Below are 11996 nucleotides of genomic sequence, written 5' to 3' on the forward strand. Positions count from 1 at the left end.
ACGTGTGAAATACATGTATCAAGATTTGGAATAGCAAGAAGGTAAATCCGTGGGGAGGCCCCAGTGATTTATAGGGACCATGGTCAAACTGAARTCTAGCCTTTTAATATTTTAAAGACAATTCTGTACTCTGGCTTGTCTTGAGTTTTTCTCCAGTTTTATGGCCTCGCAATGCTGTTTCACTATCTTCTAGAAATTTTCCTTTTTTGTTAAGTCAAAGTTCAAAGAAGTGATGAAAACTAGTTTCACAGGGGAGCTCCCTGTACAGTAAGTGGAATATTGTCACAGGTCATGAAAACAGGAAAAACATTTTGGTCTYGTTTCTGTTTTAAGTAATGTTAGTACTGGTTGTTGAAACACCTTCAAGAGAGTCATGGGTTATCTGGAAAGAGTCCTTGGGAGAACACTCGGAAAGATCAGGTTACAGAAAGCCAATACAAAGCCAAAGAGAGGTAGGATGGATTGTGATTGCTGAAAGCAAAAAGCAGAAAACTGAGAAAGACCGCAGTCCTCAGATAAACACGAGGTCAGTTAGTAATGATTGTGTTTTGTGATGCACAGGAAAAGATGTAATGGTGCTAGGTTAAAGAAGTCTCAGACTGGATGACGGGGAAGGGGGCATCGCAGTACTCTGCAAAGAGTTGCGTGAAAAGGTGGTTGAGGCTTCTTGTTGTCTTAAAATAATTCAATATAAGCAGCTTTTGAGATCTTCTAACAGCAGTGTGTGTTTTGATGTTAGATCATTAATGCAACCTTTCTTTGCTTAAGGTGAAAGGCCTTTTATCTGCGACTTTGAAGGTTGTGGCTGGTCTTTCACCAGTATGTCCAAGCTACTGAGACATAAAAGGTAGTCTTTTCTGATTATTCTGTTTTAAATCATCCCTTGCTGTTAGTGTGTGTGTGTGTGTRTGTWTKKTTTTTTTTTTCCTTCCAGTAGGTAAGCAGTGGATTTAATCTTGCCAATGGTCATTTCCCTTCCTTGTAGGAAACACGAAGATGACAGAAGGTTTATGTGTCCAGTAGAAGGTTGTGGGAAGTCCTTCACAAGAGCAGAACACTTGAAAGGCCATAGTATAACTCACCTTGGTACAAAACCATTCGAGTGTCCAGTAGAAGGTATTTTTTGATTCTTTTGTGTAATTGATGTACCTAGAGAATTTGCATGCTTTTTCCCCAGATGCAGGTTTGTTACAGGGTTGGAAGAATTTAGAGTYACTCTTCTAATGAAATTTGAAGATTTAAAACTAAACAGAAGACRTGTAACCGATTGAGGGATCACTGTCAAATTTGTGGGATGCGAAGGAAACAGTGGTTCATGCTGTTGTTACTTGGTTTCTTTTCATTACCATGAACAAAGCTGCTTTATTCTGGAAAACATGAGTTCTGATACCCAGTTTCTGCAGCCCAACTTTTTCACTGCATTCATCAAAAGTAGTGAAAAATGGTCCCATGTAGCAGTTTCAAGGCTGGTTTTGCTGTTGTGACTTGTCATCTGAGTGTTCACTGTACTAATATTTTCCTGGTGATTGTCCTGGGGCAGTCTTCGCTGCTGGGATGATGGGTAGACATGTCAATGGTATCTGCTGTGGTTTTTGGTCATGCAGGAGCACAGCTGATGCTGCGTGGGTTTCTTAGTTGCCTACATTGCTTCAGTAGAACTGCAGTGGAGGAGTAAAACCTAAAGATTTCGGGGCTGGTCTGATTAGAGGCAGCTTCTGAAAGTGGAGAAAGCAGTGGATTTAAAACAAGCAAAGCAAAGTTTGCAAAAGTTGTAAATAATTTGAAAAAAAAAGGAGGTGGTGGTAGCTAGGTTGTATTTAAAGTAAAGGCTTTGTCTTTTCATTCGCTTGTCCTCCTGTGCTGGGGAACATAGTGTGTTTGTTTGTGTAGTGTGTTTGGGGGCCTGTGGCTGGGTCAGATCTGCAGGAAGCTGTCATCTAGCTTCTTCTGAAAGATATAAGGAGACTGTTGAAGCAGCACACCTTGCCCKAGTGCTGAACGCTCACCACCTCCATTTCTGTAGACACAAAAGCTTGTAGTCCAAGCTTGAGGAAGTAAAATGTGGCTGATGAGATACCTGCACGTAGCTTGTGTTGTTATGACTTGAGGAGTGYGGGGGTTGAGCCCTAACATGATGCAGCTTCCGCAGATGTGGAATAGTCTATTTCCTAAAGTAAACTAGCTCCACTTCATGATTGTTTCTTTTCTTTATTGATTTTTGGAAGCAGTCATCATAAAATGCTTTCATTTAAGATGGTGTAATGGGGAAATGTTGTCTATTCCACTGGATTACTTATTTGAGTTTCTTGCTGTTGGAAACAGATTATTGAACTGTCCTATGCACTGAATCATCCTTGATATGAAACAGGGAAATGTATATTTGACTTCCTTCTGTTCCTTTAATTTACTGTGGAACCGCATACTCAGATGCTGCAAAATAGCAAGTAGTTCTTCAGAGCTACTCTAATTTGTGTTGTTAGGACACCAATATTAATGTCAAATTAAAACTAGACTGAAACGAATTTTTAAAGTCGTGTATCTTCTTGCAGGCTGTTGTGCAAAATTCTCAGCACGAAGTAGTCTATATATTCACTCCAAAAAGCATCTTCAAGATGTGGACTCATTAAAGACTCGCTGCCCTATATCCAGCTGTAATAAATTGTTYACTTCCAAACACAGCATGAAAACACATATGGTAAAACAGCACAACTTCAGCCCAGGTAATGTATTTTCTAAACCTATGGGAAGGTRGAAAAGCTAAATGTTTTGTTAAGCAAAATGTATATTTACTTAGGGCAAAATCCTTACACCATTAATATGAATGGCAAAATCTTCAAGACTGGAGTTACTTTTCTCCCAGTAAAATTTTCAGTGGGAGCTGAAACTAAGCATCAGAAAGTGAGACTTGAGCTTGGCCTGTGTTGATTCAGAAATTACARCTTTTTTGAATKAAGYGGAGCTTGTCATTCTCCTTGCCACCTGTAAAATATAAGCAAGGACTAAAAGTACTCTTCTTCCCATTCCTCTAAAACCTAACTTAGTCTGGACTGCTTTAGTGTTACCTTTTGAAAAGCRCTTTTGTAACTGAAAGTTCTCAGTGAAGGGATGCACTTATTTCAGTAAGCTTTTTTTCCTTAATCTACTTTCAGGGAAATTGGGAAGTGTGTTAATAGGCTGAGAACTTGCTCCTAGAACATTCAGTTTTTTTTCTCCAGTATCTGATACTAAGGTCTTATAACTAAAGCCTGCCTAAAAAGTTTAGTTGCATTTAGTGCACTGTTGCTGTTTTACCTTCTTCCTGTAAGAAAAGATACTGTTGCAGTCTCTTTATGTATTTTTTCCCTTGACTGGGTTCTGTTCCTGATAGGTGGTAGCATTTTCTCTCTTTTTTTGTTCTAGCAATTAAAGATGTTCAAAATTTATTCTATTCCAGATCTCCTTACTCAGCTTGAAGCAACCAGCTCCCTCACACCCAGCAGTGAACTCAYTAGTCCAGGACAAAGTGATCTCAGCAACATAGACCTCGTATCCCTGTTCTCCAATGTGTCCAGTAACAATTCTGGAATTGCAACAGACATGGCACTAGTGAACTCTGGGATTGTCACAATAGACGTTGCTTCAGTGGGCTCRACGCTCGGAGGAAACCTGCCTGTCAGTAACAATTCTTTAAGTCAGACAGTTGATCCCTTGATATTGGTGGCTAGCAGTGATATGCCGCAGAGCTTGGACAGTTCTCTTCTACTGGGAACTGGTGCAACAGTTCTACAGCAAAGCACTTTAAATTTGGATGATGTACAGACTGTCAACGCGGAAGCCTTGGGTTCGCTAGCGTCTCTATCGGTGAGGAATTCCAATCAAGATATGCACGGTTTGACGTCCAGCAATAATTTAACAATTGACACTGCCACTTTGACTCCTTCTAGTAGCCTCGGTGGTACCAATGTGCCTGAGTTACTAACGCCAACTAAAGTTGAACGAAATTTACTTCCCAGCTCGGACGTTGTTGGCCAGCAAGAAGGCAGCAAAGTAGTGACTCAGTTTGTTTTCTCCAACCCTCCAGGAAGCTACAGTGCTCAGAAAGAAATGGATCTTAGCACAGTGACTGGCAGTTCATTTTTGGTATGTGGTAACTATATTCATTATCCTGAAGTGACTGAGACACCCTAACTTTGATGATATGCATTGCTACTTATAGGCAGACTTTTATGTGATTTCGCACTAAGTGTGATTTCAATGATGAYGTATTCGGGCTTTTTTGATGAAGGACATAGAACACTGTGTTGAAGAGTATGTTATCAGGAGTAGATTCAGCATGGTGATAAGTTTGCTTAAGAGAATCTGAATTCTAGTGGGAAGAGCGAAAAGTGTTTGAAGTAAGGGATTTAAAAAAATAAATGTCTAAAATGTATCCCTCTGAGGATGAAATGGGATTTACAGGAAAACTCAGGTATAAGAATATATGGTATATCTCATATGCTTTAATGAGAGTAACTGAAACATTTTCACCTCAGTTTACATCCATGTAGAGCTGTTTTAAGTACTCTTCCCTTTCTGCTTTACAATGCTATTTATGTGTAACTGTTTACAGTATAAAACATTCCCTCTGTCACAGTGTTCACCCTATTAAAATCTGAATGCTTATAAATACGGAGCTAATTTGTAAGTACATGCAGGGAATTTGCTGACACGCTAATCAGAAGAAAGTTAGAAAATAAAGTTCAGTGTTTATAATACAAAAGACAGCCACAACTGGGAACCCATTARTCTGGTTTTGATGTCTTAGTTTGTTCTTGCATTCAAAAACTTCCTATCTCTTGGGTTTTTATTTTTAATAGGAGAGTTGTGGGTCTGCGAGAACAGACTACAGAGCTATTCAGCTAGCCAAGAAAAGAAAACAAAAAGGGAATGGGAGCAGCACAGGTGAGAAGTATTCCTTTTGTTAAATTTGGTAAATATAATTATTTAGTGTATGTGGCGCTGGAATGGCAGCAGGTATGAGAGCATGTTTTTTTAAATACCCTATTTGATTTATTGTCAGTTAAAAAAATTGTGCGTGTGGTATATATGTATTACCAAGAATGATTCCCTGAAATCCTAGATTCACAGTAAGCTTGTAAGTAAATCTGCACTGTAGATTTCCCARTTGTTAAAAAAGACACTATCTCTTTCTTTCTTCACCTGCTTTTTCTTCTTAAAATTTGACTTGATGTCACTTTGCTTCCTGTTGTTTGTGCTTCTGGTCTTACTGACTGGGGTCTCTGTTACCAAGCACAGACAAAGAGATCATCAGTTAGATTTGTTTTGCTTGTTTTTCACTCAGTAATACTGTGTATACAATGTGGAGGATTTTTTTCCTTCAGTTATCTAGAACTACATTAACCTTTTTATTAGATTTGAGCCTTGGAGAGAGGTCTTGCACAAGGCGAGGTTTAGAGCRTGATTTCAGATGTCTTCTTTCTCTGAAACTGTAGCTTGACTCATAGCTGTCTGATGAGAATAGATACTTTGTCAGATCCAGTGTGGTTTATGGTTTACTAGACTTGCACAAACTCAAGTATTTTGAGTTGTGTCTACCATAAGGGCTGGGGAAAGAGCATCGYGTGTAGAGCTTAGTTCTTCCTTACAGCTCTTTGCCACCTCTGAAAATTAAAATGATGTTTTTTTAGATGAGGTAAGAGACTTCTTCTGAAGTAAGTCGTGTACCTGCATATATTCTGCCTTGTCTAGTAAAGCAGCATACAGAAAGATAATCAGTTTGTGGAGCTGGTTAAAATTGTGCAGCTTATCATCAAACARGCATTTTGGACATTAGATTGAAAAGATGATCGCACTTGATCTRTGCCTGTCTTCTAAAATGACTTCAGAAAATTTCTATTTCCATTCTTACTCAAGGCTCCCAATTGTCATTACCTTAATGCTAGTATGTGCTTCTTACAGTGGTCCAAAAAGTCTTGTATTTGTAATTAGTTTAGCCAGGTTAAACAAACACTTTGAAGGAAAATCTAGTGTTTTTTTCTTTTTTTTTTTAATATTAACTATTGTGGTTTTTTTTTAGTATTAACTATTGTGAATATTAAGCTTGGGTAACTTAAGAGTTGAAGCAGTTGAAGATATTGTACTGTTAYGTTTATTTTGGTTAGGTTTCTGGTTTCTAGCATGTGACACAAGACTAGTTTATCTTGTTTCTGACACTGGATTATCCAAGAAACCCTTAAATACTTCTTAGTCAAAGTTGAGGTTGGTGAAAGGAACTATTTAAAACTAAGAATATTTAAGTTTAAAAAAATGAGAGAAATAGAATTWAGGTGGGAAGATAGTTACTGGGAAATCTTTCCAAGTTTCAGTGTTGAAAATGTGTAGGATAGCAGAACTAACAGTCAGCAAAGCAGAAAAGAATTTGAGATTTTTTGGGATAAGCAAACTGAGAAATAGATTGCTGGAGGCCTTAAAAGAGGCTGTAATTTTACCCAGTGTAACTTGCCACAAAGTTTSAAAGCAAAAAGCAGTTATTAAATACCTCAGAGCTCACAGACTATAAAGTTCAGGATATTAATATTTACAGACTAAATTTCAAAGTCTTAGTCAGACCATATATTAGTGTTTAACTCTCAGTTCCTAGAAATAACAGCTGTTTGTCAGTGTTTTCTGAAAAATTCTTTAGAACAAAATTAACAAATGGTTGTTCATGAAGCACATAGTGAAACTTTTCTATTTGGAGAATATCCTGCCAATTCAGAGAGGGTTTGATTTGAATTGCCTGGTATTACAATTGCTGGTCACGATACAGCTTTGATTAGGGATTTGTTTAGGGTTGTTGCTCACTTGAGTGTCCTGTGTTTGTTCAATAAGCTAGATGCTGATGTGGAGTAAAACCAAATGGCTGAACTGGAGTTGCTTGTAAAGCTTCTGAGTATGTGTTTAACCACCAGTGTCATAAATGATGGCTTTTTGTACTTCTGTGGCCTTGAAATATTTCTGGAAATAGATGAGCTTCATTGTGCTCTTTTTACAGTCTGAAAAAAATTATGCGTGTGACTACTCAGGAAATGAGTTGCAAAATCAAAAATAGAAAATGCAATTCCACTTCCCAATTGTATTCTGTAACTCCACGAATAAGTTGGTACTTTGATGCTACCAGAAGGGTGAGCTATAAGCCTAGCAATTTGTGATATGGTTTGAATGCTATTACTGTAAAAGATGAGTGCTCACTCAGCAATTGGAGTTCATGAGCTGATTGCTGTCTGGGCTTTTAGTAGTTGTCAGATGGTGCTTAATTATATTGCATTGTTGCAGGCATTTGCTATGTAGTGTTAATTAGTGGTACAGTGTAAATAACACCATAAAGTTGAAAAATACCAGCAAGCAATTGTGGCAAATTACTTCTGACAGTCTAAATATCAAAATCACTCTTTTTTAGGGGCATCTGGCTCTGGTCAGAGGAAAAGCAAAGGTGATAAAGTAAGCCCTACCAGCTTTTCGTCATCCACTCCTGGCGGTCGACTGGGTGGCAACGTTGTTCTGCCAAATGGAGGGCTGACAATAAGGGACCCTGCCACTGGAGCACAGTATGTGCAAATTCAGCTTCTTCAGGTAAGGACTGAAGAGGACAGACCTGCTCATCTTCTCTGTTACTTGCTGAAGTTGCCATTTACAGAGGAATCTTRACTACTGGTGAACTCAGGTACTGCTGCCCACTGTGAGATCTTGAGAKCTGCAGTACCTACCATGTCCATTAGGGCAGTTGCTCACCAGAAACATTCTGTGAAGCTGATARGAAAACTGGCTTTGGAGAGGTCTGGAAATGCCTGAAAACAGAACTGGTTCAATCATACATCTGCTGAGGTCCAGAACAGATGCACTGTAGAAATAAATGAGATGTTTTTATTTGCCTTTAGTACTAACATTTAGTCCAGCCTGGAACATATGGGCCCTGTGAGTATAGGGAACATCTCATTCAGYTCCTTAGACTGGAGGATGCTTGAGGCATGAAATGGACTGCAGCAGAACTAGGAGTTCTAATAAGCTTCTATTTTGCATGGGAGAATTGTGATGCCTCCAAGTATTATAGTTTTCCCTGATTTGAGYAGGCTGTTAGGAGAGCTGCAAAACAGATTTTGCATTCCTGCCCTGAAGTATGAGGTAATAGGGCTTCCAAGAGAAAAGGACTATTCGCATGCATTAACTTAGRGGATGCATGAGTGTATGACTTTCTACTCTAGTCTTCCCCCCTCGCTCCTTCCCCACTCTTAAAATTCTTGCATTATGCCACCTCTCTCCCATTTAGAAGGTAAGAAAGACTAGCTTCAAAAAATTCCTGGAAAATGAAGTTTTGAYCTAAACTGTTACTTCTGTAAATGATTGAAATAAAACTTAAGATTTTTTTCTAAAAATACCTGTTAGTCTATGTGGGCTGGATAGTGGGACATGTTGGGCAGCACAGTTTTGGCCAGGTGTGCATCTGTGTAGTATCAAGGGAGAAGGTAATTTTATTCCGCTTTATTTGTAATGGCAAGATATGGTAGGGAGAATTCTATGGACAGAGTTCTCCCTATCTCTTTTTCTCTGGTTCTTGAAGCAGCCAGWTATTCAAGCTTTCTTCCTCAAAAACTTTTAGTATTACCATTTGTAACTTTTATATTAAGAACCAGTTGCACAAGGCATAGCGAAACTTGTAGTCTTTAGCATGTTTCAGAATGTTATGTTTAATGGAAGAAGAACCATTTCTCCCTTACCAGATCTTGCCATTTTTCACAGTTGATTGCACTAGGATAGTAGGTTGTACGCTGGGCTAGGCTCAGATATACCTGGTAGCTTTCTGCATACCTTTGTGAATCCAGGCCTTACCATTGAACTGCAGTGGCTTTATCAGACTTTTTAAGGGTGTGAGGTTCAGTGAAATTTGCTGTATTGTGTTGTGATGCTTGGGAGTCTCATAATTGCACTGTGTTTCTTTCTTCACAGGATGATCCTCCAGGAGAGGGAGATTTGCCCTTTCAACTGAGCTCTCAGTCCTCCTCATCGCATTCTCAGCTTACAGTGGATTTACCTGTTCACATACTTCAGGTACAGCATTTCAGAGCTGTTGGTTTCTGTTACCTAGCTTGAGAGTGAAGACAGTTTATGGTGAACACTGTGGGGTTTTGCCTAATGGAGATACCCTGTTTGCAGTTGGGAATTTAATTTCACTTACAAGAAGTTGTGAGAATTGGAGACCAAGATTTAGATTTATCTTGTATATGTTACCCACCTTTGACACATTGTAGGTGGTTGTTTTTCTTCCTCTGTTACTGAGTAATGGATAAGAAATACTACTCATTCATTACTGAAGTGCCCATCCTTGTTTTCCTGATCCCATATTGCAGACATTAAATAAGTCAAGAAAGAGGATCAGAATTAATAGGTAACAGACTGCAGGAAGTGTGGGAAGTGGGATATAAATCCTTGAGCATAGATTTTTTTTGAAATAGGCATCAAAATATGAAAGGAAGTTAAATCAGAAAGTCTGGTCACAATGTATAAAATACTTTGTATTTTATCCTTTGTACCTCTTTGCCTTGGTGTCTGCTGAGTGTCAGTGGCGATTCAGTTGTTTGAACACAGAAAGCTTCATACGTGAAGGTAGCTTATTGTCTTTGCTGTTCCAGCAAACTGTGTGTCAGTGAGTATGAACAGCTGAGAACCAAGCAGCAATGAAAGATTAGCACGTGCGCAAAACAGATTTTCTGCTTGACCATTCGGGGCTTTGTGTTTGATAGACTCTGCAATGCAGTATTCTCAGCAAAAGTGCTTTCCCTCGATAGAGAAGTACCTTACTATAATAAATCTAAAAATACAAGAGTACTAGGATAGTTGGCCATGGTGGAGAGTTATCAGAGGAAAAGCAAGTAGTTGATGTTAATTTATCTCCTTCAATAATACTCATCTGAAGTATCCAAAGGAAAACTGGAGTGGCTCTGCTTGAGTGGGTCCCCGAAGTAGGAAAGCTTTGGGTTTCCCCTRAACCTTTCAAAGCATTTCTCTGACCTTGGATAAATTTCAAGGTAACCTTACTGATGAGCATTAAGAGCATCTAGAAGTGAAAGCACTGAACTCTTCATGCTGTCTGTTTGCTTTAACAGGAACCACACAATTCCACTGAAGATGATGCAGGTTCTGATAACTCTCAATTCACTGGAAGCACAATAAACCTACAGGATCTGGAATGACCATTATTAAGAACAGTTACTTGAAAACAAATCAGGCAATCGTGTTTCGGCAGAGATAAGTGTGGGTCTTTTTCCAAGGAAACTATGAAAACTAGGAGTACTGGATTATGGTTGCACTCTTTGCAATTTGCTAAGGACAGTTACAGCTGAAAGGTTTTTCTTAAAATAYGTAAATTCTACTTGATGTGCCTGTGTAAGATACTCCGTCTGCCTGGTGGTCAGAGAGACTGAGGCAGGCTGCTGTACAGTGTTGTTTCAGGGAGAAGTACTGTATTACACTTCAAACTGAGGTAATATTTACTGTTTTCACAGGAAAGCAAGTATTCTGCAGCTAACRTATACAAATTTATAATCCTGACAATAACAGTTCAAACTTTCCTTCTGTTGGCTCCGGTTGGAGCCAGTGGCATTGAGGAATTAAGAGCAAATCTTGCAGGTGTTTTCCATTAAAAAAAAAAATTGTTTAGCCCCTGTTCGTTGGCAGAAAACTGGAATAAAATATCATATGTAACAAAATTAACATACAATGCCATGAAAATGAGATGCTCCAAAATCTTTGTTTTAGAAAACTAGATTCTAAATGTTAACTTAGCTGTGAATCAGTTTGTAGCTCATGTTGAGTTTCTCCCTTTCTTTGCTCCTACTTCCCAAATAATCTGCTGAATTCTTCCAGCAACACTTGAAAAATGAAACTGCAATAGAGCTGTATTCACTGTAAGTGATTACCTAAGAGTCCAACAGCATCTGAGAGAGGTTAGTTATCTTTGTGTTCCCTTTTTGGGAGGAATGTTGATGGTCACTTAAATTTAAGCACCTTGATTATATCTCATACATAAACTGCTGCCAAGTTACCTGTAAACTGGCCACTATTTTTTTTTCCGTTTGAACACTGTTCAACGCTTGTTCTTTAGTGATATCCCAGAATATCATGTGAGCCTGGAGCTTCCAGCTGGTTTACAGGATATGCAGTTGTTAGACAGTTTTGGGAGGGGCAAAAAATTGTTACCTAGGAAGATTTGCCCCCTTGAGAAACTGCAGTTTCTAGTGGTGGGGGGGTGGGGTGGGGAGGGAAAGGGAGGTTGTATGTACTGTATTTAACCTGGATTGCATACACCTAAATAAGCATAACGTTGTATAGAAGAAGAAACCCTTTGGTTACATTTTAAGGCAGTAATTTAAATGTTTCTTATGGTGGTGTCCTGAATGCCTATAAAATATTATGTATAGGAGTTTGATAAAAGGGTGTATGTACTGTTTTTTATTCTCAATGAGGTGTGTGTGTGTATGCACGTATGTGTATATTTTTTACAAAATAACGTCATGCAGAAGAACATTGTGATCTTTCTAATCTTGCACATATTTATTTATTTTACAGTTATACTGATGTTGAATTCACCTGAGGTCATTCAGAAATGCTTTTACTTCCTGTGCCTTTTGAACTATGTATGTGTCCAGATAAATGCTTTTGTTGAAGACTTGAAAAAAAAAGGATACAGGTTACAGTCAACTTCAGATCCTGATTTGTAGGCAGTGTTTTATTCTCTGGTTGAACCAGTTTTATTTTTCTATCTTCAGCTTCAGTAATTGAGTGTTAGGGTCTCTGTTCTTCTCATCCTGAATTTGCAGCTTAAGTCCAGGGAATTTCTTAACCCTCTCAGGAAGGGTTTCCAAACCAAACTAATTGGTAGGGGAGATCTTCTATCTAATGGCTGGAGTCCGCTCCTGAGAGGTAGAAGGGTTGAGGAGGAATCTTGTTGAAGGGACAACTGGGTCTTCTCCAGCAGTCACCAT

The 11996-nt window shown here is 38.7% G+C and overlaps 1 protein-coding gene across 1 annotated transcript; it reads left to right on the plus strand.

The window, feature by feature from the left end:
• The first annotated feature begins 757 nt into the window (after positions 1-757).
• On the plus strand, positions 758-11473 carry ZXDC (ZXD family zinc finger C). Its single transcript, XM_085324171.1, has 8 exons — positions 758-847; positions 986-1116; positions 2550-2720; positions 3434-4119; positions 4836-4920; positions 7418-7590; positions 8962-9063; positions 10119-11473. Exons 1-8 carry the CDS (start codon positions 822-824, stop codon positions 10203-10205), a joined length of 1461 nt encoding a protein of 486 aa, XP_085180297.1. The 5' UTR covers positions 758-821; the 3' UTR covers positions 10206-11473.
• Positions 11474-11996: the final 523 nt, after the last annotated feature.

This window comes from Rhea americana, unplaced genomic scaffold (assembly GCF_003343005.1).
Source record: "Rhea americana isolate MKP2758 unplaced genomic scaffold, rheAme1 scaffold_120, whole genome shotgun sequence".
Classification (NCBI taxonomy): domain Eukaryota; kingdom Metazoa; phylum Chordata; class Aves; order Rheiformes; family Rheidae; genus Rhea; species Rhea americana.